The sequence below is a fragment of the Lacerta agilis genome, chromosome 7 (genome assembly GCF_009819535.1).
Source record: "Lacerta agilis isolate rLacAgi1 chromosome 7, rLacAgi1.pri, whole genome shotgun sequence".
In the NCBI taxonomy this organism is placed as follows: domain Eukaryota; kingdom Metazoa; phylum Chordata; class Lepidosauria; order Squamata; family Lacertidae; genus Lacerta; species Lacerta agilis.
In genome coordinates, this window is record NC_046318.1 from 67,595,351 (window position 1) to 67,620,276 (window position 24,926).

A 24,926-nucleotide genomic window follows, 5' to 3' on the forward strand; every position below is an offset into this window, starting at 1 on the left:
CATTGGTCTTAAAAATCGTTATTGGTTTGGGAGAAAAAATGGATCTAAATAATTTTGTTAGCTGAAAATAAATGATCCAAATTGCAGACAGTTTTGTAGCCTTTTTAAAACAAGTCCAGCTGAACATGGTGAACCAAAAGTAGTAATTTTGATGAAAAGCAAAACTCCATTCTGTGCATTTTTAATATGAGTAGTTGTCATATTGGGGCCAGTTGAAAATATTGTTTAATTTGAATTCATGCATTATGCCAGTTGCTTTGTACAGAGAGCATGGTTTTTAATAGTCTAGAAAGATAGGTAAGACGGAAATGCATTCACATGCAGGCTACAAGGTTGTAGAAAATTAATTTTTTCATACTATGTATTGTGACAGAAATCTAATGGACAATGAAGCCTCCAGTAAACAATAAGATATAACGCCTTCTGGAAACATTTTTAAAATGACACTGTTCATTTCATGTCCATCTCTGTACTTTTATATTATTTATGTTGACTTTGAATCCTCTCTTACTGTTTCCAGAAGCATCCTAAATTTGCCAGACAGTAATTCTGAAAAAGAGTACTATTACATATTGAAATATTAGAACATCTGATTACAGTACTTGCATTTCTTACCCTTCTTAAAATCTGTACAATATTGAGGAAATTCCTATTCTTTAGGTACTGGCTAGTTCGATTTTTGTATTCTAAAGAATGAAGGTTAAGTAGAAAGTTTTGATAAATTGTCAGGTATTGGAGTTGTTTATATGTCATCTACCTGTTAATTATTTCCATGTGCACATATGGCTGCTGTAGGAAAATAAATGCTTCATGGTTTTAAACTGAAACTATTGCTGAGTTTGTCTTGGCACTAACTTGAGCTTAAAGCAGTCTCTTCTGGTGTGCTGACACATGGAGTTGCTTAGATATATTAAACATTTTCTCTTGTTTGGCAAGTGAAACATAGACTTTTGTTCACATAAGTCATGTAAAAATCATGCATTGCAGGAGCTGACAGTTTGAAACAGGAAAGATAGGGGCTGCACAAGGATTAAAAACAACTTTAATATCCAACAGCTTTTTCCATTAGGGTACAGAGAGTTGTAAACTAGGTTATGTAATAGAAAAGTGCATCCTAGTGCCAGTCATTATTGCATTCTACAGCTATGAAATGAAGATGGGAGCAAACATTTTAACATTCGTTAAGAGCTGTTTAAGTAAGACTTCAGTTTCTAAATTAATATGAAAGGGTCATTTAAAACTCTAAATTAAAAATGAGGCACTTGAAAGTCATAGTTCAGGTGCTATGCAAGGATCATGTAGCCTTGACATGTGGCGAAAAAAACAGTCGTGAGCAATATGTCTTATGTATGTCCAGGTTCTGTTATACTCCATTAGCCTCAGCCAGTTGAATCCTTGGAAAGGAATTCATCTCTTCCTCCAAGCTCTTGATGTGCGTCTTTTAGATTTCCAGTTTGAAAATTCACTGCACCAAGAACATTCTCCAAAAAGTGGTCCTGACTTACTGGAAAAAAAGCAGATGAGGTTGGGTTCTGAAAGGCAATCATATCATGAGAAACTGACTGAGTGAAAGGTTTCCCATATCTCCCGGTCTTATGGATTTTAAACTTCTGGAAACGAGTCATTGCTTCCTACCTCCCTAAAAAATTTCAGTCATTTCAGTTAGAGAAAATCTTTCAATATTGTGTATCCATCATAATGCATGGATCAACAAAAAGGAGGTGATAATCCTTTAAAATGTTTATTTACTATATGAAACTGAGATATAATTTTGTTTTTCAACATTTAAAAAATATAAGCAACAACAAATATTATAGCAAAATGTGGAAGTCCTAGCACTGTGTGTTACATATACTGCTGTGTTTCAGGGTTTTTTATGCTTAACACTGATTTTCTGACATGCTAATAATTTTAGTAAATTGAGAAGTATTCAGGTCTCAGTTGTGCTTTACAAATTCATTTTTGGGACAGTTAACATAAAAGGAAGAAGCACTTGTATAATATATATTTTTTATAATTAAGGCATAATAAAGATTCTGAGTAAAAGGAGATCATACTCTGCTTTGCTTTGTTTCTCTCACAAAGCAAGGAGGACAGATGATTTTAAAAAATATATATAACAGATAAGATTAAGACTCCTCCCTGTCTTAATTAATGGCATTAATGTATGAAGCAAGTATGTTATTTCATTGTTGGGGACTTTGCAAATAAGAGGTAGTAAGCATGATAATCTTTTAAAAGTCCAGAATCAAATATGTGTTAGGTTCAGATGCACATGCATATTAAACTTCAGTGTTGTATCCTGAGTATGTTAAAATGTAGACTGTTTCAGCTATTGCTTTTTGATGTTCCTTTGGTGAACTTGCTTTTTATTTCAAATGTCGGTCACAGGACAGATACTGGTCAGTGGGTGCTGAATACGGAAATAGTGTCCAAACTGTATAACAAAAATTATTCCAATAAGCCTAAAATGGTCAATGTATTTACTAAGACTTTTATTCAAAGATCTCAGGGCGGTTCACAGCATACAAATACAAGTGATCAGGAGGGAATCTCTACCCTGTCACTGTTAATGTCAATCAAATGTACTTTTACTGACCAGTCTGCAACCACCAGTGCAGTGACGCCAACAGTGGCTGTGATGTGCAATGGTACTGCTTTACATTGGAGTTGGGCTCTTTGATCTTGATTTTATGAGCTACTATGCCATCATCATGCATGCAAGCACATGTGTGATCTGTGTTCCATGCCAAGGAGCTTCCTTCCTTTGGCCACACTTATTTTTAATATACCCATCCTGGAGGTTTGCCATGAAACTATCGAGTCCAAAGTAAAAAATTCCTCACCCCACCATAATGGTATGTTCCTTAACATTACAGAGATCCATAGGAATCCAGTGTTCCATCTTTGGAGAAATAACTTAATCTTCACTTTCAAAAGCAATGTTATGAGCAATGTTAAGGATTACAGGTTTACATATTTTCTGCTTTGTTTTGTGTTTCCCCCCTTTAAATTCAATCTAAAATGTAGCAGATTTCTTTCTCATGAAAGTCATCACCTTCAAAATCCCCTCCCGGTAAAAGCTCTTCCAAATTTAGTGTCATTTTCTCTTGTTAATCAAATGCAGAAGTTGACACATGTTCAAATCCTCACTTCACTTTGAGTCTACTTAATGCTATTTTAAAAAAAGAATCATGACAAATGGAGGATTAGTTCTTGAGCCAAATTGGGGATTATTGGCCTTTTTTAAACGAATAGTTTGGAATGGTTTATTGTTTAATAAAGAAATATGGGATATACTAAAGCACCTTGGCTCATTTGATACTAATTATAGCATAAGTGTTTCTTTAAGATGACCTATATCTTTCCATTAAGAATGATGGCTTTACAGAGCCAGCCAGTAATCTCTGTAGGGTTTTGTTCTGAATGCTGGGAAATGGATAGGGGGAAATTCTATGTCACCAGTTCTGCACGGTCAAGCAAAACGGATCTGGTTGCAGACACATTTTGACCAGGTCCTGAAGTACATTTTGAATGAAAAGCGGTTGGGGGGGGGGGAAATCCTCTTGTATGTCAGACTAGTTCTCAAGAATCTCTTGTTTTGAGATGAATTCCAAATACTTTTACAGACACATTCTAGCTTATTGAAGTGAATCATTTTCTCACTTTCCTACCCACCTAGTGAAGAACACTATCAGAATACTGGTGGCAATTCCATGAATCAGTTGTCATACAATTAGAGGTGAATGGGTTTCCTTTTTCTTGTTATTTTTAATATATATATTCTACATTTAATGCAACAGGTAATGGAATATATAGTAGGACAGAAATAATAGTTTCTGTTGGAATGATTAGATGATAGACAGGTTTGATCTCCACAAGAATTTCTGTAGGTTTTAAAAATTTATGTGAAGCTTGAGTGAAACAGTACTGACTTTGCTTGAAAAGACTATAGACAGTCGGAGTTGGAGCAAGACTGCTAAGTAAGTTGCATCACCTAAATATCATCTTAAGTATTCCAAACAGTTTTAGCTAAATTCATTATACTACTGGAATAGGATAAAAAGCCTGTTCTTCAAACCACCATCAGTAAGCCAAGAACAAACCTTGGCTATAGGTTCAGACATAACACTAAGCAAGGGATTATGGTTTGTTTCTCCCCAGCATTAGTGGGGAGGAGTAAAGTGGGTGTGATTGGCTCGTGAATGACCAACTGTTAACTGTGATTTATTGTGATGTCTGAATGCTGCCAGTTTGTATGTCTTCTAATATAGGAACAGTAGTGGATTATGCAAAAAATACTGAACTGTAGTTCACACCAGACCTTTTCTGCGTGTTTGTGTATGTGTGTGTGTGTGTAGGGAGGAAGAGAACAAGAGCGAGAATAGGTATGACTTTTTCAGTACAGCAGTTAGTTTTCATTTTGGAAATTGCAGTGTATGAAATAGCTTTGATTATCTAAACCTGCCAGTCAATTCCATGTTTTTACAACTAGAGGGTATCCATTCTTCCCATGAGGGATGGTGGATAGTATCAGAGGATGGGGCACAAACCATTTTGCATCTCTTGCTGACAGTATACCTATAACCAGTCAGGGCTCTAGGTGTTTGGGGCTATGATCAGACTTGGATTGTTGAAGGAGATGACCAGCGTCACATATTTAGAGGGGTGTAATAAATGCCTGATTACTGTGGAGTCTCTTCAAACTGGCGATATGCAAGCCAGTTGGCCAAGCACAGAAAGGTATTTTAAAGTTATAACAACAGAAGATCTATCGAGTTCAGAATTTAACAAAGTTTCAAAGAAAAGCCCTTTCAATAAGAATATAACATGGGCTTTCAGTATAGACAATGTAACTTAATATATCGCTATCTAATGCAAATAGACAATATAACTTTAATATATTGATATCTACCAGTAGTGTTTCACTACTCAAAACATATTTTGAGGGGTGTTTTTAAAAATTTACTTTTTGAGGGGATTGAGGCTGCAAAAAGAAGGGGGGGATTGAACAATTAAAATTCCTAGTGTTCAAGAAAGTTGCTTGGTTGTAGAGCAAGGAATTCCATCTACTGCATGATACAGGTGACCTTAGAACCTGGTATTACACACTCTCGACCAAACTTTGTAGTCCTCTGATGTGATCAAATGTCTGCTAGGAGTTCGTGCAAGATAATGATCAGTTTATACATGTGCTCTAGAAAAGGATATAAGGTTTCCCTTAGCAGGAGGCTTAGGGGTCTGAATGGCTTCTGTTGTGTGGGAATTCTGTGGTTTACAAATAGAGCAGCAGCCACTGGAAAGTCTGATTCCAAACCATTTGAGGAGGCCCTCCTTGTGTGTTTCTGAAGGAATGGCATTCAGAGGTGGAAAGAAAGAACCTCTCTCATGGTAATGAACTGTCAGCTCTGTGGCTGTAAGTGAAGTCAGTTTTTTAAAAGCTGGATCAGTTGGCTCAGTCATTTGCCTGATGGCTTATGTTCCCAGACTAAAGTTTTAGGGTGTGACTCTTTGTTTCCCTATTATGAAGTTGTTAATTTGATGAAACAGCTGCCAGGTAGCTTGAAGTTAGAATAGTTGTGTTAGGGAAACTGAAATGTTACAAAATTTTGTGTACTGTCAGAAAACCTTCGTACAGCATTGTTGTCATTCGCAACATGCAGAGGCAGCTTCAGCAAACCAAGACATCTATTTGGTTATGTAATGCTACTTTAAGTAGAATATTTTTTTTCAAACCTGGGGGAAATTGTAGTGAAATGTCTGCAGTGCCTGGCTATCCCTGAGACACAGAGCACATGAACTGATAGGATGGCAGACCTTGGACTGCATAAAGATTAGCATCCCCTGCTGCTTTGTAATTATCAGAATCTGGACAGTCACTTATTTGGCTGAAATGATCCGTACAGTTTTCACATGAAAAGCAAAACCTACGCAATGTGACAGCAAGAAGTTTTTAAATCTCTCAGCAGGATGTCATTGGGTATATTTATAAACTCCAGCCGAGCAGTTGCTCTGCAGTGGAATTCCTCCGGCATTGAGATAATAATTTGCACAGTCAAATTGCCTGCTTCACAAAAACCCAGGGAATTATGAGCACATAATCCTCTGTTAATGTCAACCCACAGGCAGCAAGAAAGCGTAAGATTGCCATTCGAAAAGCCCAGGGGAAAAATGCAGAAGCCATCCGAGAGTTGAATGAATATCTGGAACAGTGAGTGTTTTATAAGTATACGTATTGTGTTTTGCTATTCTGATAAATCTTTTTTAATTAAAATGGAATTTACATTTGATTTACTACTTTTTCTTCCATGCTGTTCATTTTACAGAATTCTCCATGTTTTGTTTTGTTTTTAGATTTGTTGGTGACCAAGAAGCCTGGCATGAACTCGCAGAACTTTACATCAATGAACATGAGTAAGTAATTTGTGAAGCCTACTTCACAAAAGCTAAGAGATTTTTTTATGTATAAGGAAGAAACTAGTAACTAATGCATCTGTTGGAAAATACACAATTTCATTTTAGTAGGATAAGCAATATACACATCAGTAGTCTTTTGTGGCTGTCAGGTCCCTTTATTTTTTTTTATTTAATTGATAAAAAATTGTTTTTGTGTTTGTTTTAATAGTGATGGGAATAAATTTCACCTACTTGTCGGGGTGGGGGGAACAGCTACAGACAGCTAGGGTTAGCAACATTACTTAAATTGTTTTGCTAGATGTCGGTACAAATGCTCTATACAGTCGTACCTCGGGTTACGTACGCTTCAGGTTACATACTTTTCGGGTTACATATTCCCGTAATCCAGAAGTGTAACTCGCCGCGCGCGCGATCTGTGCATGTGCAGAAGCATTCTGCGGACTTCGCGCATGCACAAAATGCGTTGTTCGGGTTACGTACGTTTCAGGTTACATACAGCAACCCGGAACCAATTAAGTATGTAACCCGAGGTACGACTGTATTTAAGAAGTGGCATACATGACTTGCATGGAAGGTTTAGGCATTTTCTTCTTTGAGGAAACATACTAATGATATCGTTTGAAAGTCTATTCTAGTGCTTTCTTCACAATCTGCAAGTTTAAAATGGGTGTTTGCTCTCCTGGGTAAAAGACACCATGCAGTCAAGAATGTTGAGTGCTGGAGGAACTTTCTTATTGGATATTTAATGTTTTTGTTAGCTCTTTATTGCTTTAGTGACAAGAGGAAATCCCAGTGTGAGTGGATTAGCTCAAAGCCTTAGTTCAAGTTTTCTAATATCACAGCATTAATTCTGACCTTCATTCCATGGCAAATAATTGTGGTTATCTTCCGTCTTTATTTTTTCAGCCCAGGCCTAAATTGTAGTACGATATTTCCTTCCTTCCTTTTCAGAGAATAGGAAAATAATGAGATTCTCAGGAGAAAAGGCAGCCATTCCATTGGGTTTCAAAAAACAGCTCTGTTTCTCACAGTAGAAATAACGTGAGCTATTTGACAATAGAATTTAATAGATAATTTTAGTGTTCAGATTTCCAGTGTGTGTCAAGAAATTGTCCTGCAACAAACATCCTAATATTTTTGTGCAGTATTTAGTACTATAATAGACTTTGTTGTCTCAATTTAAGTCATACTCAGAGTAGACCCATGGAAATCAACAGGCAATTAAGTCACTAATTGATTTCAGTAGTTCTACTGAGGATCAAGTAGGATGCCACCTTTACTATTTAATTAAGAGTCAGCAAAATGTATGGAATCCATATTAGTTTGCTTGCAGCCTGAACAGCAGACTCTTGTACAACCTTAAAGAGTAATAATTTTATTGTGGCAGAAGCTTTCCTGTACTAAAGCCTGCATAGAAAAAAGGCTAATGTGTACATACACATTCAAAGTTCGTAAATATTAGGGGGGGAAGGCGGGGGGTGGGGTAAAATTAGAGGTGACTTTTAAAAAAATGAAATAAGAGCTTAATAATGCAAGCACATTAAAATCTATACTTGTATTAAAACACACTTCTATCCAAAATATTGTTTTGGTAAATTATAAATACTTATCACAATAAACCAGGGGTGGGCAGCATTTTTCTGTTTAGGGCCACATTTGCTTGGCCATAATCTGTTCGGCTACATACTGGCAGTGGGCAAGGCCAGAACCAATTATTTCTGTTTCTGACACTTCCTTCTGTTTTGCATTGTGCCCCACCCCACCCCACTTTTTTTTGCTTTCTTTTTTTGTTTTCTTTTTTTGCCCATGGACTGCAGGTTCCCACCACTGTTAAAAAGCAAATAATATGAACGCATACTTCCCATCTCATAGAAAGTGCTGTTTTGTCCTCCAATTACCAAGTCTTGCTTCTAAATGTTCTATGCAGAAAAGCTACAGTTTAGCAAAGAGTAAAGTGTGCTTAAGATAATTGATTTTAAATGGGTTCAGCCACACCTACTGTCGTGCTTGATTGGGTAGTGTTCAGCTTAGTTTTACTCAAGAGTAGAGCTCTTGAAATTAGTGGACCTAACTTAATCATGTTCGTTAATTCCAGTGGGTCTACTCTGGATCAAATTTATTTGAATACCACCCTTTGTCTTTAAATGATCTTGGTTAATGTGTCCTTCTAACTGCAGAGAATGTGCCAAGGACAAATCTGTTATGCACTAGTGACTCACCTGTTGCTAAGAATATAGAATTCCTGGGTGTCAGAGGATGTGGGCTGCATGAACAAAGGTTTTGGCTTATGTCCATAGACTATTGTAATACTTTGTATGTAGATCGGCTTTGAAAACAGTCTGGAAAATGCAGCTGATCCAAACTAGGGTTGCAAGACTCTTAATCTGGCCTGGGCTTTTTGTGTGATGGCTCTGTTTTTAAATGAGTTTTTGAAGGCCAGTCTGAGGTCTTGCTTTTAAGAGTCAAGGTGGTGCTGTTGCCTATATAAGCCTGACTGCTTACTCTTGTAATCATTTTGAATTTTAGCATCACTTTTGAAGGTTTTTAATGGTTCAGTTTTATGTAGGCTGCTATCGGAACCATTGTTTGAAAGATAACTAGAAATATAATAACTAATTAGCAGAGTGTGGGTTTGGGGCTTGCATTTGCTGCAGTAATGTGTAATAGTGTCTGAGTACGCATTCTTACCTTCTGCCTTAGCAAAGCCTTATGGGAATGAAGGGCACAGATCTTAGCTGCCCTGGTGAAAATGTTTAGCAATACTTTATGACTGGATACTAAAACTGGTTTGGATCTAACCATTTTCGAGTTACAGTTTGCCACACATCTACTGGTGCATGGCTTTGAAACACTTGTTGGTCATATTCTTGTGAAATCATCTGTGAATGGATGTTGCTGGCAGCAGCTTCACAGCAAATGTACTACTTTCCCAACTGTTGCAATTGCAGGAATCACTGCTGGCTGTGTCCTTGCACAGCCTAGTTTCAGTCAGATGGGTGGGGTACAAATAGGGGTGCCATATTTCAAAGTGTGAAAATCTGGACACAAAAGTTGTTGGGCTCTTTAAAAAAAAAATTAAGTTTTTGAGCTATCTTTAAGGGAATTCGCCAAAATCTACAATTCCGACATGCATTGCCATACATCCAGATTTTCCTGGACATTTCAGCAATTTCCGCCCGGACACTTTCCAGGGTACAAATAATAAAATTATTTTACTCACATATTATTATACTCACATGGCCCTATATATTGGAAGGCATGGTCATGAGAAGAAAAATGTCCCACACATAGTAGTTTCAAGTGTTGCATAGCAGGGGGGGAGGTGGAGAGAGTAGAAGTGTGAACAAGTTTCAGGAGTGTTTTCTCCTCTTCTGCTGTAGTGTGTGGAGTGGGACCGGTAAAGCTCATATATCATGGGATAATGAGCCTCAGATGCGCCCTGGAGCCATGTGTCTTGCTTGTGAGTGAGGTTTGCGAGTCCCTCTTTGCATATTAACATCAGAAGGAGTGTAAAGCAGAAACTGTACTACCTGTGCTTTTGCTTTCTCTTCTGTAAGAGTATGAAAACTTCGCTATTGCTGTGCTCCTGTTACTGCACTAGTGGTGATAGTACTACTGCTACTACTACTACTACTACTACTACTACTACTAATGGTGTGGTTTTCTGGTTTTGTTTTTTAGTTATGCAAAGGCAGCCTTTTGCTTGGAGGAACTCATGATGACTAACCCCCACAACCACTTATATTGCCAGCAGTTTGCAGAGGTGAGTATTTCAGGACAGTCTGGGTAGCTAGCAGTTGTCTTTGCTTAGCGGCCAGTTGGCAAAGCGTGTTGTCTGCCCACTTGTTGTCTCCAATGACTTCTACTACATTCTTTTTTGTATCGCTGGCTTGCATCCTCATATTTGGTTAGCGGACTGTTGTACTCAGACATTTTGTTTTCCAATAGTTGTCATCCTGGTGTTTCCAATAGTTGTCATCCTGGTTCAGTTATGCATCAAATACCCCCTATACCTTTTAACTCCATTCTTCAAGCTGCATTAGTCTGGTACTGTTTTCACTCTCAGAGGAAAAGCTCGTGTTTCCATTTCTGGGATTTATTATATAAGTGGCACAACTTTTCATAATGTTAAAGTAAACTTGCTCATCAATCTTGCATTTGAAATAGGTTAAATATACCCAAGGAGGGCTTGAAAACCTTGAGCTCTCAAGAAAATATTTTGCACAGGCGTTGAAGCTGAACAACAGAAACATGAGAGCATTATTTGGACTTTATATGGTGAGTATGAAGGCATTTAATTCCCCCCCCCCAAAAAAAAAGAATCAGTTTGATATTTAAAGTTATGCAAGTGGAGTTGAGACAGAAAAATATGCCATGCTCCTTGATGCAAGTGTGATGTCAGGTGTGATGCATAAGTCGGGTTTGGCTTATTTCTTCCTAGCCTTAGCAAACTTTATATAACACCAATAAATAAAGCAACTTTTCTCTTCCTATCATTATAGGCAAGCACATCTTAGTGTCATTGAAGTATTAAATCAGTTATTTAATTTAGCAATTCTATTTCAAGTACAGTACAAAAGTATTTAGCTGAAGCATTAAGGCAGCTAAAAATTCCTACTAATTAAATTGTTCCATAGCTTCTTGCAAATTTTCAATGGGATCTTAAAACGGATCCATTAGAGAGACAGAATTGTGAAGTTATTTTTTACTCTTAGTGTAAACATGCCTTATTTTACTGCATGAAAAGTTCTGAGTATGTGCACGCCAAAGTACTTCCACCTCCTCCTTCGTCCTTTTTCTTCTGGCTTTATTTTGGTACCTTTAAGAGTTCTGATACACTAAGACTTAATCTCTCCAGTGTACATGATTACTTCCTATACAGATAAAATTTCAAACTGTCCTTAAACTATCATATCATAAGTGCACAGATCTATTTCATTCTATGCCCAAGTACTGTTCATTTCCATCCATACTCTTACATTGCAAGAGCCACACACATTGTTTCCACTTGTTATGGGTCAAGCTTCTCATGTGGTTGCTGCTCTACTTGCATGTCAAGAATGGGAGCTAGGATATATGATCCTTCCTTTTCTTCCTCCTTCTGAATGTCCTGTTAGGGAACTGGGCATGTGGTCTCATTACCAAAGAGAAGCAACAGTACTGAGGTTGCCTTCTTGACGCTAAGTTCTTGGGAGATAAAGGCAAGACTATAATTGGACCAACCTCAAGCCTTTTTTTTGGGGGGGGAGCCCTCTTTTTTGCATTCAACTTAAAGAACTAAGTTTATCACCAAATGCACTCTGGGGTGAACCACCATTTGTATTCTTGTTCTGTTGCGCTAAGAACAGATGATGTGCATACAGCTGTTGTAGTGACAAAGCTTTCTTATTAAAAAAAAAGGCATCAAGTAAAGGATTCTTGGTATTTGAAGTGCTGATTTCCAACTTACACACTTTTTATAATTGTGCTGCAAATTCCTTCTAATGTTACTTAAACAGCAATGCGATGGAATTTATAAGAATAGGGATACTTAACGATTAAAGCATTTTTTTTATTGCTGTCAGCATAGAGGATCAGATAATGACTTATCTTATGAAACTGCAGATGAAACCTTTTCCCTCTCAAGGTCTGTGGCAACACTTGCTTTTACTACCTGTTGACAAGATTTGAGGTTCTATAATGCTGCCATATCAAATAAAAATTTCCATAGAACTAGTAGTAAGGATGTCAACATTTTCTGGAAACTAGACCATTCCTGCTTTGTGCATGTTAACAGCAATTCTTCTTTTGAAGTTGTTCTTACACTTTGTGTTTTAGAACTTGTAACTTAAATAGCATGATATTCATGCTCATTCAGGCCTTCGGTTTTAGAAGTTTTGCTTCCAAGTTTTCTGAATTGTTAAGGACATGGCTGGAATCCAGAGAGCTGCTTTAGACGCACCTCAGGGCTTGCGAGTGCATCATGAACGTTTGAGTTTGTCTTTGAACAGCAGATCCCAATGCAATATACAAACTGATTTAGACATTGCCCTGCCTCTCAAAAGTGGTTTGCCAAGTGGCATGGGGAACTGCTGTTTGCAGAGATATTAAAAGTTCACTGCCATGCCTATCTTGAACAAAAGAGAGAGAGAGACTAGCAGAACCACAATGTCCAATTTCTTACTTTGTTATAAAAAACCGTTAACTTAAAATGTATTGTAGTTTTTGCTATAATGTGTTTTATTTTAATATCTATGCTCACATTTTTCCCGTTGCACTGTTTCATCATGTTCCATGTGTATTCAGTATTCAGGTTTATTTTGCAAGATTCTGTTGCTGATTTGTTTCTTTGTCTATTTTCTAGTCTGCCAGCCATATCGCTTCCAATTCCAAGGCAAGTGCAAAAGTGAAAAAAGATAATATGAAGTATGCTGGTTGGGCAGCAAACCAAATAAACAGAGCTTACCAGGTGAGTATTGTGTTAAAACTCTGATATGCTCCATGCACCACATTACAATAGACCTTTTCACCTTGTTTGCCTATGTGGTAGGCAAGTGGAATGGGGAGGCAGGGGTGTGTGATAAAGTCATAAAGAGGCCATGCAGATTTCAGAGAGTTAAATAACATAAGGACAAAAGGAATTTTATTTTGTTTTTCATCTTTTTTTTAGAGGATATGAGTATATTGCAAAAGTTGTCTAACCTTTGAGTGTATAGTCTGAAGGAATCCTTGTGCATCCATGTGTGAATAAATTTAAGTGTCTGCTCAACTATAAATATAATTAATTGCTGGCAATATTACCATATTGCACGATTGCAGTCAGTAACTTACCTTAATTTGATTTTTTAAAAATAGTTTGATAAAAGAAGCTATTATTTATGGGATATTTGGTTGGATTTAATTGCTTAGCTTTAATCAGTCTTGAGATGTTTTGAACTGTTCCTCTGATTCTGTTAAATTGATGGTGTATATAATTTATCTTTGAAGATCGCAGTGTAAATTTGAAAACACTGCTTGTATTTTATTTTTATTTTTATTTGTAAACTTATGGTCCAGTTCCATAGTTATGTTGGAACTGGATCAAAATAATTGCAAATTGGCCCCCTCTCTCAGTTGATACTTACCAGAACAGTTCACATTTTATATAACTAAAATGTACTTAAAACAAATGTCAGAACTTCTTTGTGACTTCATATGTTTGTGATGTATTGCATACTTCAGCTGTATTTTAGCAGAAAAGTGACAAATACCATATCTAGCTGAAAACTGCAAGGGGAATTTCAGTATGCAAGATACAATTACGTAAATTAGAAGTTGGCCAAAATCTCAAGTTAACACCCTACTCGGGCAGATTGTACTATAAGAATCTTTACTGAATAAAGACCAAATCCTGGTTGAGCTGTGTGTATTGTATGGTTTGGTCTGTTTCTATATTTGCACTGAAACTACTGAAGAGCCTGAAGCAAAAGGGCTGAAAAATTGGTAGGTGGCTTTCTTCACATTGAGCAAATCTGTTCTCAATAAGTACTATTCTGCTAAAGGTTGCTGTCTTACAAATGAAAAAAAAAGAATATGCCACTAATTAATTGTGAACTAATGACATAAACTACAATACTGTATATCTAAATCACTAAAACTGAAGAGTCCTTGCTTGTGTTCTGTGTGCTTAACATCAAAGCAAAATATAGGTTCCCATTCCTTCAATTAATTTATTGTGTCTGTAATGGAGGCATTTTAGCAGAGAGGCGCAAGTTTGATAAACGTTAAGTGTTGTTTTTTAAGCCCTTAATATGATCCACTCAGTAATTTCACTGATAAATGCTTTTGGACACATGACTAAATTCTCTAGTGTTAGGCATCCACATGTTGTTTATTAGCAGTGAGGTGATTCTGTTACAAACCATTTGGGACAGAAAATTTAATCATGATTTCAGAGAGACCGGGAAGTAAAAGCTTTGTCATCGGCTGAATTGGTGCCTAATGCTGGAGTACACAAAATAATTGGTCATAAACTAGAATTCGGAATGATTTAGATGTCCAGCTAGGCTTTTATTGATTGTGACACCATTGGGCTTTGTTTGTTCTAACTTGAAGCCTATGCCAATGTCATTAAAGGGAGCCATTTTTCAAGTTAACAAGGGTCTTTCCTCCTGTTACTGTCTTATGTCAGATCTGTCCTAAGTGTCCCTAAAACGGAATAGGCATAGTACTAATTATTTTAAACTCCCCATTCCTTTAGCAGTTTTAAAATCAAGCACAAGGTCTTTGAGATTTTTCTATAATTAGTTTCTTAAGTAGCTAAACCTCTGTAAATATATGGTTGGGGCTGTCTCCACACACACACACACACACACACACACACACGGCCCCATTTTTCACCTTCAGTCTTTAAGATTTGGGGTTAAGATTACTTAATCCTTGAATATGGTCCAAGGGGGTCAAAGGCAGGTTAACAATTCTTCCATCTTGTTCCAGCTGGAATATTACCTGTCTTGCCACAAAATTTTGTCATCGGGTCATGAGACATTTGCTAAATTGCGTTAATTATGAGAGAAAAGGAACACATCATAAATCAGGAAATCTAGTATGCAGGACAGCCATGGTACTTGAAGGGGGCGGGAAAGCATTAAGTTGGAAATTTATTGGGTGTTTAGATGTTAATGTTAGTTTGAGAATAGGCCATGAAAAAAAAAATTAGATTGTGGCAAGCCCTTGAAAAGAAATTACACCTGCAAACGAATGGTATATGTTTCTCTCTCTCTCTCTCTCTCTTTCTCCCCCCCTCCCCACCCCCCAATCATTAAAATATCGCAATACATGGTATGGACCAAATTACCAGTTAGGAACTTCTTTGACATAAGCCTACTTTTAAATAAATAAAAATAATAATTGATAAACAGGTTAATTTTTAAGAACAAAAACTGTCTGAAGTGAATCGAACGTGAACATCTTAGTACAATTCCTGTTTACATCCACCTGAATAATTCTTAGTAGAATGTATCATTGGCTGGTAAATCTTCTGCAAATGATGAAGAAAGTGCTGGAGCTAGCTCATCGTAGGTGCAACCCACTCTGCTGTTCTCCTGTGCAAATCCTTTGAAAGGTATTAGAGCTATTCAGGAGTGTCATTGCATTTTGCCATTTGTACGTATGCCCTGTTAACACACAGCGTATTTCCCACCAGGGTTTGCCGCTTGAAGTTCGGATGGAATATTCCACCCATTTATCACTGCTACAGCCATACATTTGCCCGTATAAATAAACAGCAAACTGTAGGACATTTCGTTGGTTGCATGTAAAAACCACCACATGTGCCAAGATCTCTCTCTTTTCATTTAGAGCCTTGCATTATAATGACAGATCACAATCAAATAAAACGATATGATTTACTATCCTGCCTCTCAAGTCTCCATATTGAGTTACGGAATGACAACATTGCTGTAGTAAATGTTGCTAAATGAAACTCAGAAGTGGTTTTTCTGTAATTTAAATAGAAGCTTATTAACTTTTGAGTACCATAGCCAAATATTGTCATGCTGAGAAATATTAGTGTTATCAAAAGCTGAGTCACACTAAATGTTTAAATGTTGATGTTTCAAATCTGGTAGCTGTTTCCTTTTTTCTAGCAAGTAGGTACAATAGTTACTTGGTTAACATTAAAATTGTTTCGTCTTTAGCATTTCTTTAACATTTTAGGTAAACATTCTGTCAGCATATTTCTTTTTCTTGTTAATTATACTTCCATTGGCTTTTTACACAGTGCAGTTGTTGACATGATGTTGGATAGAATATTGAGCAGGAGACAATGTTGACAGCTCTAAAAAGTGTTTAAACAACATCAAAAAGAAAACAAACAATTAACTTGCTCCAAACTAAGTTAGGAAACATCGTTCCCATGTATATCAGTTGGACAAGTTAGTAATGTCTTATGCTGCAGTCTACACCCCACTTACGTGGGAGTAAGTCTCACTGAATTCAATAAGACTTCTCAGTAAGACATGGTTAGGATTGTGCTGTTAGTTCCCATTGATTTCACTGTGATTTAAGATAACTAAGTCTGAATCCAGTCTTTTGTATCGTACATATGTCCACCACATGGAAAGAAAGTTGAGGTATGGACGTGTATGAAATAAAACAATTGAATAATAAAATACTTGCACAATAAAATACATAGTAGTAATTTTATTTTTATTGACCTTGAGTCATAACAAAAATAAATCTGTACAGTATGTACATTCTAGTGTTATAGATGTAAAAATAAAATAAAAAAGGAAAGGTATAAGTAAAAATGTTTGTACTGTACTGATAAAACACTAGCAACCGCTTATGGGTCACTGCACAGATCAAGTCTACAGCTGGTTTCATAAGTGTCAAAAATAATGTTGCTATTTAGCTATGGCTAATACAAAGCATGCTGTTAATCTGGTTATATCTTTATATGAGTTTGTCAGATTTCTGCAAATCCAACCAATATTGCCACCTCTCCTGAAACCAACAGTCAAATTTACAATGCATCTTATCTGAGATGTTTAATAAATTCAAACTAAATCTCCTTGTCTGCTTGGGATATGAAAAGAACCAGTGAGCTTAAATGACAATAATGATACTTAGCATGTATATATTGTGTCTGAACCACTGTACATGTATCATTTCAGTAATTCTTGGAACAATCATGTAATGTCAGTACTAATATTTTCCCTTCTCATGATGTGAGGCTAAGACTCAGAGACAGAACCCTGTCTTAAGCCACCCAGTGTGTTCATAGTAGAAGTGAGATTTTAAACTAGGGATTTCTTCTTCAGCTACACCAGTGTTCACATCTATGATTTGGGTTAAATATAAATAAACACTAAAGGCTGGGTCCAAGTGTGAGTTGTTGACATTTTTGTTGTGCAAGGGAGAAATCTACAATTTTTGGTAGCTGCCTACCCTGTTCTTGAAAGGCTTGTAATATTTAAGAACTGCTTATGGGGTACCACTGAAGGCTGAAGCTTCTAAGAGATAGTGGGAATCTTTTTGCATGGAAAGAGCTCTGTTCAGTGTTGAAACAAATTTTTTTAAAAAAACAACCTTCCAGTAGCACCTTAGAGACCAACTAAGTTTGTTATTGGTATGAGCTTTCGCGTGCATGCACACTTCTTCAGATACACTGAAAAAGAAGTCATCAGACCTTATATATAGTGGGGAGGGGTATTACTCAGAAGGGTGGTGGGAATGGGTGATTGGCTGATATGTGTGGAAAACCTGTTGACTGTTAACGACTGCAATTGGTCTTACAGGAAAAAAGCAAGGGGTGAGATGGCTAAAAATAGCTTTATCATGTATAATGAGATAAGAATCCAGTGTTTCTATTCAGACCTGGTCTCTCCATGGTTTTAAGTTTGGTAATAAGTTGCAATTCAGCAACTTCTCTTTCCAGTCTATTTCTGAAATTCTTTTGTAATATGACAGCTACTTTGAGATCTTGTATAGAATGTCCTGGGAGATTGAAGTGTTCTCCTACTGGTTTCTCTGTCTTGTCATTCCTGATGTCAGATTTATGTCCATTTATCCTTTGGCATAGGGTTTGGCCTGTTTGTCCAATATAGAGAGCTGAAGGGCACTGTTGGCATTTGATGGCATACACAATGTTAGAAGATGAGCAATTTAATAGTCTCGAGATGATATGTTTGATGTTGTTGGGGCCAGTATTGGTGTTATCCAGGTGTATGTGGCAACAAAGTTGGCATCTGGGTTTATTGAAGGCTCTGGTACCAGTGTCCATGTTAAGTCTGGTTGTTGTATTATTGTGGGTGAGGAGTTGTTTAAGATTGGGTGGTTGTCTGTAGGCAATGAAAGGTCTTCCTCCCAGAGCTTGAGAAAGAGAACTGTCATTGTCTAGGAGAGGTTGTAGATCTCTGATGATGTGTTGAACTGTTTTAACTTGGGAGCTGTATATGATTACTAGTGGTGGTCTGTTATTTTCTTTTTTTCTTTTTTTGTCTGTCTTGCAGCAAGTTCTCTCTGGGTATCAGTCTGGCTCTGTTGATCTGTTGTTTACCGTAACTTCATCAGGCGGATATTTTAGTTCTGGAAAGGTTTGCTGTAGATCTCTTAGGTGAGAGTCTCTGTCTGTAGAATTGGAACAGATGCGGCTCTAACGAAAGGCCTGGCTATATACAATGGATTGTTTGGTATGTTTGGGATGGTAGCTAGAAGCATGTAGATATGTTTGTCGGTCAGTTGGTTTACGGTATAAGGTGGTGTCTATGTGTCCATCCTGTATTTTTATAGTAGTGTCCAAAAATGTATTTCTTGCATAGATTGGTTCATTGTTAGGTTGATGGTGGGGAAAAAGTAATTGAATGTCTGTTCATTGAATGTCTGTTATGTGTTGTTAGGATCCAACCCTAAAAAATTAACACAGTAGATTAGAGTAGTAGCTAATCAAGTTGCAAATTGGGAAACCCCTGATTAGAATTTCCTCTCTCCTTTGAACTTACAAGGTCTTAAGCTCCAGTCTGCATTTTGGGGGTGGTACTTTTAAGGATTGCAGTAAGATAATGTGTACAAGGTGCTTTGAAAAGTGCTATTTAGGTGACAATGATTCCTAAGTGGTTCAACAATGGACAAAAGTTGTCAGAGAAGTGGATGCAGCCTCTTGATAGCGTTTTAATGAGAGGCTAAATAAAAGTAAGTTGTTATTGTTGTTAAGTATATGATATCTTGCATTGGATGCCACACTGAATACAATAAGCCCACAATTTATGCAGGGTTATGTTCTGGGAATCACGTCTAAAGCCAAAATCATGTATAGTCAAAACATATTAGGTGCAATGGTGGGTGGGATTGCTGGAGTCTTTTTTCTTTGACTTCCACTTCCTTTTCACCCCCTTTTTAATTGTTTTTATTTTTATTTTGCCAAATGAACGTGCACAAGTTGCAGGCTTACTGTATAGATAATTGATCTCCTTCCAGCCCTCTGGGTTCCACATCAGTAGTGGAAGGCACATGTGGGATGGGCCCTTTGTTTGGTGTGCTTTCTGCCACTCCTTTTGCATTTTGTAGGCATCACACAAGAGGGGACATAAAATGGCCATTTTTACAGTCAAATTTTGGTACTGGTTTTTAAGGGAACATTTCTGCGGTAGAAGATTCCTTATGCAGTCTTGGCAATTTTGGTGGTGATGTACCTTATTGTGACTTTTCATTACATGGTTTTGTAAAACAAGTGTTAATCTTTCTTTTCCCTTAGTATGCTGGTCGCAGTAAGAAGGAGACGAAGTACTCTCTGAAAGCTGTAGAAGACATGTTGGAGGCCCTGCAGATTACCCAGTCCTAAATGATAGCGAAGCTACCCAGTGATAGATTTTCTTTCCTTAACTCCATGTCCAAACTCAAATTATCTAAGAGTTATGTTAATTTTAAATTCCCAGTTGTGTTAACAATGGTTTCATGTTAGTGAAAGTGACTCTCTTAAATAATGTGTTTTATAAAAGATATAAAATTCCTATTTATTGCTGCTATGATGAAAAGCCACTGAAATGAATAAAAAGAATAAATTTATTGAACATCAGTCTCTTCAGATCTTGTATGTACAGTAAATGCTTAAGCCATAACATGATGTAGAAATAAACTTAAGTGATGATAAAGCAGAATTATTTATTGAACATATGTAGGAGTGCTGGAGACCTGTGCTTAAAAATGAATACCATATGGGGCATAAAATGTTCTAACAGAACAGTTGATGAAGCTGCGGTAAAGTTATACATGCACTAAGCAGTTCTTTACCGAACAAGGGCTGACCTTATATTTCCCCCTGAACAGAATTATTTGCAGAATAATATTAATATCAATGTTATTGCTATGCCTTTCTGTTCTGAGATAGTAGTTAAAAATAAGTGTGTTTGTTCATTAGATCTTATGGGAATCAATATCGATAACAAAAACAACAATAATAATTGTGTCCAAAACCATAAAGACAAAACAAAGATTTTTAAAAAGTTGAAACCATCAAATATCCTCGTAGCTAAATGATTTCAAGGCTGCCCAGTCTCCACGCTGCTACAAAGGTCACTGCACAGGCTGAGGAACCTTTTAGGCTTAGGATCTTTCTAGTCACTGATTCCCACACTACAGCGTTTTTTAGAAGTGGGATCAAATGGATAGATACATACACAAGTGTGGTTAAAAAACAACCCACCAGAGGATATATTTTAACATTGGTTTCTTTAAGTAGGTTGAATCTGAATCTACTTCATTTGTCACTCTAGTAAACAACCCAGTTTTGCTCTGTTCTGTTTGTCTCAGATTCTATTCATTTCTTTTGAGTGAAAGGTGTATCAAAGGCTGTAGAAAAACAGGTTTCTGTAGAGTCCAAAGGTAATACTTTAGCTTCGATTCTCAGCCCTGCATGTGGATATCTGCAGTAAATGGAATACCAGTTATTGATCCTGTTTGTAGCTTTGGGGAGAAGCAGCACTTTGGGGAGAAAAAGTAATGCTTTATCTTCCAGTTCTAGGTGTTCGTTTAAAGCAGGACACATGCAACTCCTCCTGGACCAGGAACATTTCCAAGTCTAAATACAGCACTAAAGCAAACTGTTGGAATTTACTATGAACACAACCTTTGTGTACAAGGTGCAAAGCTTCTGCCAGCAAGAGGGTGCAGCTTGTTGTTTTCATTGGAACTGTGGCATATAGAGGAGCAGAAATGCACAGAATGTTTTCACTGCTGTGAGCAAGGGGGTTATATTCCCCTCGGAGACAGGGAGGTGCAGTAGAAGATGCTCAGCAAATGACTATTGCATACTTAAATGAATTTGATTTAATTGGGCGAGGGACTAAAACGACGTGCATATAACCAAGGGGAGCTTGCAGTTTTGATTCATAGCTTGAAGTCCTCAAGAAATATAGCATGTTAGCAAGCCAATAGTTTATACCTTTTGTACTCCCTCAATTTAGATGGGGATAACACTGTAGGCTAGTTTAGACATGCCATACTATGATTTTGTGGTGTGTGAGCAAGTTTTTAGGGACACTTGGATTCACTCCCTTGGTGTACCATGATCCCCTTCTCCCCTGGTTTTCAGCAAATCCACTATCATACATTAATTTAAATGGTTCTGCTCTGAAGTGAAGTAGGTAGTGAGCCTTACTTATCAGCAAAAGGGGTGGGAAGGTGTGGAGTGATGAACCACCTATTTCACTCACTCTCCAGGACATCTTAGCCTGAGATTGCTACCACTATTGGCACTTTGCTTAGGAGAAAAGTACTTGGGTGACAAAAGTTGTGGAAAGGAACTGCTCTCACCCTCTGGCCTCTCACACTATTAAAATCGAATATTTGCCCTTCTCCGTTATTTGGTTTCTTTTTTGAGCATAGGTAGTTTGGACTGGCAAGCTAAAAATGATGCTTGAGAGTGACATTCACTTACCTACTACTGTTGCATTTGAGCTATGTTGCTGGAAAAGCTGTAGTCGACTTTGCTGAAAATGCATTGGGAGAGTGCTCCATCTAGAGGATGGAAGTGCATAAATGCTGGGTGTTTTGTTTTTGTTTTTTTAATCTCAATTGACATTTCTAAAACTACCAATTTTCAAAGCTCCCGAGCTTTCTGTTTGTAATGCAGCGTTTTAAAATGTTGTATAAGCCACCCAGAGTGGGAAACGTTAAATAAGTAGAATAGCTGTTGGAAGGATTCCTTGCATATGCTCACAGGTAATGTAATTAGCTTTAATAATGTAGTTGGGATGCTGGTGGTTTTACCTCCCAGTGAGTTTTCAGTGCTTCCGCTGCCTGATCCAATCTGTTGTGCTCTGCTAGTCTTTCCCAACTTACTTCTGGGTGTTGTTGGACTATAGCTCTGTGACCAATGGTCAGCGATGAAAGGAACCATAGCCAAGAACATCTGGAGGGCACCAGGATGGGGAAGGTTGCATTATGCAACTAAAAAAAAAAAAAAAAAAGCTGATCAAAACTCCAAATTTTAAATTGGGTAAAAGAAGCATGAAACTGGATTCTGGGATTACCCATTAATCCCCAAAGCTCAAATTTTATTTATTTACTTGAAATACTGTATTTTTCCATGTATAAGACTATATTTCCCCCCCAGATTTTTTAAGTTTAAAATTGGGGGTCGTCTTATACACAGAATGTTGCAATCAAATATATAAATTAATTTATTTCTTAATTTGGCGCTCAAAAAATAAGGCTTGCACTATACATGGGGGTGTCTTATACACGGAGCAATACGATAAGTATGTTTTGTCTGCTCAGTTGCAGGGCAGTTTTGAATGAATTGAAAACGAGAAACGCAACCTAAAACGGCAGCGGTGGCAATAATGACCAAGTTTGCTAGTGGAATTATAGCTGCAGCACCGGGAGACTGGAGAAGCTCTTCCCTAGGAGCGAGTACATAAGCTTTGCTTGTTCCTCTGCATTGCTGTCTCTTGAGACAGCTCAGGTCCCTGGTAAGTGCTGTAATGACTGGGATGCTGCTGCCTGCCTGTCCAGAGAGAGGCAGCACTCCGTCTTGCAGCTTCGTGCATCAGTTCCTGGCTGGGTTAGGGGGCAGAAAATCCCAACAGCCCTTGGATGGCAGCTAAGCCACCACTGAAAGGGAGACGCCAAAGGGAGTTGTCCGTTGGGGAGTCCATTTGGCAATTCCAAGGGCTAGGGCACTTTTTTCCTCCATCCTGGAGCAGGATAAAAACCAATGGTTATTTTTTTAAATAAAAAAAAAATCAGAATTTTTTGATTTAAATCGGATTTTTAAAATAAAATGCTTTTGGAGGGAAAAATCTTTCTAAATATTTCTATTTAGGTTACGTTATAGTCCAAGAGCTATTTATCAGGAAATAAGGATTTGTTTTAAGTTTTTCATGTGTGCTAAGTTTTTTTTTAATTGTTTAACCACATCAGTTAACAAACATGGATACATATGCTATAATGCCATTGCTTTAGTTAAATAAATTGTTTAAATTGTTACTAAGGAAATGATTGTTTTTCTCCTTCCAATAAAGTACGGCAGAAAAGTTGCCCAAATATAAAAAGTTAACTTATTAAAGCTCACAGTGATCCCATAATTATCTGTCTCTGTGTTTTCTAATAGTTATAACCAAATCAGAAATTTTTTGATATAACTGTAAAAACTACTCTGAACTACTCTGAAAAAACTACTCTGAAAAATTTGTTATTCCAAAAATGAAACCTTCATCTGGTTGTAAATGTTAAGATTATGCCAGCAAGAATGAGTCTTTCTGTAAAAAAAAAAAAAAAAAAGATTTAAATCAAGTCTTACTAGTGATTTAAATCATGATTTAAATCGATTTGATTTAAATCAAATCCACCCCGAGAAGAAGGTTAGAAAGTAGGGAGGGCCTACTGCCTACTGGTGACCTAACAGTTCCCCAGTTCCATCAGATGCTTTCTGGAATAGTTGGGGTAGATTTTGTTGGTGGGAAGTGTTGAGAAGGGGGAGAGGAGTTTGGGGAAGGAGGGACATGGGCGATACCACCCCAATTTCAGTGATAAAGATACAGTGGTATTTTGGGTTAAGAACTTAATTTGTTCTGGAGGGAGGTCTGTTCTTAACCTGAAACTGTTCTTAACCTGAGGTACCACTTTAGCTAATGGGGCCTCCCGCTGCCACCGCGCGATTTCTGTTCTCATCCTGGAGCACAGTTCTTAACCTGAGGTACTATTTCTGGGTTAGCGGAGCCTGTAACCTGAAGCGTCTGTAACCTGAGGTACCACTGTAATGGGTAAAAGTCTCCGTGACAGAATATATGCTCTTCACACAGAAACTTGGGCTCAATTCCAACGCTACCCAGAGACGCCAGGAAATGTCCCCTGCCTGAAACCCTGCAGAGCCACCACTTGTCAGTGTGGAGAATACTACATGGTCTGACTTTGGTATAAGGCAGCTTCCTATGTTCCTGAAAGCCTTGGAGTGAGCCTGCAGTTCAAGCATCTCCAACCAGCCTTACCTCTAGGGATAGCTGCTGGCAGGAGCCTCAGGTTTGCCTTGGGCAATATATATTATGTAGCCTTGTTAAAACAATTGAAGGAGAAGGAGCAAAACCCCATTCTCATTTGTTTAAACCAAATGGAAGTGGGAAATTTAGGAAAACAAGCGAGTTAAAAAGAAGAGAGCAGTGTTCCTCTTGCAGCCTCCTCTCCTTCACCCCACCCCTGGTCACTCCAAATATATTTGAAAATGCATTTGTGGGGCCTAGGCTAAGCAGCCCAGTCCTATGTGTCAGAGGGAAGTCATGTTTATTCATGGGACCTGCAACGCTGCTCACAATACCTTGAGGTAACTTCAGCCTTCGTATATTAAAAGAGTTGAAATATTGTAGATCTCCTTAGGCAAGGATAGAACAGATGGAGAAGTTAGATTCAGCCATCAATACTATTTTGATGCACCCAGGATGAGTTAGGTTTAATGCGGTCTACCTTCATTTTTTTATTTGCAGCTTCATTTCGTCCGAATCATCCCCTTTGCTACGGTGAGCTCAGTTAGTGAAGAAGTTCTCTTCTTGGCAGAG

The 24,926-nt window shown here is 37.6% G+C and overlaps 1 protein-coding gene across 1 annotated transcript in view; it reads left to right on the forward strand.

Moving 5' to 3' along the window:
• EMC2 (ER membrane protein complex subunit 2) overlaps positions 1-20,027 on the forward strand; it is a 42,730-nt gene extending 22,703 nt beyond the window's left edge. The window contains exons 6-11 of the mRNA XM_033155750.1: positions 6,126-6,211; positions 6,355-6,414; positions 10,099-10,180; positions 10,585-10,695; positions 12,761-12,865; positions 19,631-20,027. Of these exons, the coding sequence (XP_033011641.1) occupies positions 6,126-6,211; positions 6,355-6,414; positions 10,099-10,180; positions 10,585-10,695; positions 12,761-12,865; positions 19,631-19,717 (531 nt within the window). The 3' untranslated portion in view covers positions 19,718-20,027. The remainder of the gene's footprint in view (positions 1-6,125; positions 6,212-6,354; positions 6,415-10,098; positions 10,181-10,584; positions 10,696-12,760; positions 12,866-19,630) is intronic.
• Positions 20,028-24,926: the final 4,899 nt, after the last annotated feature.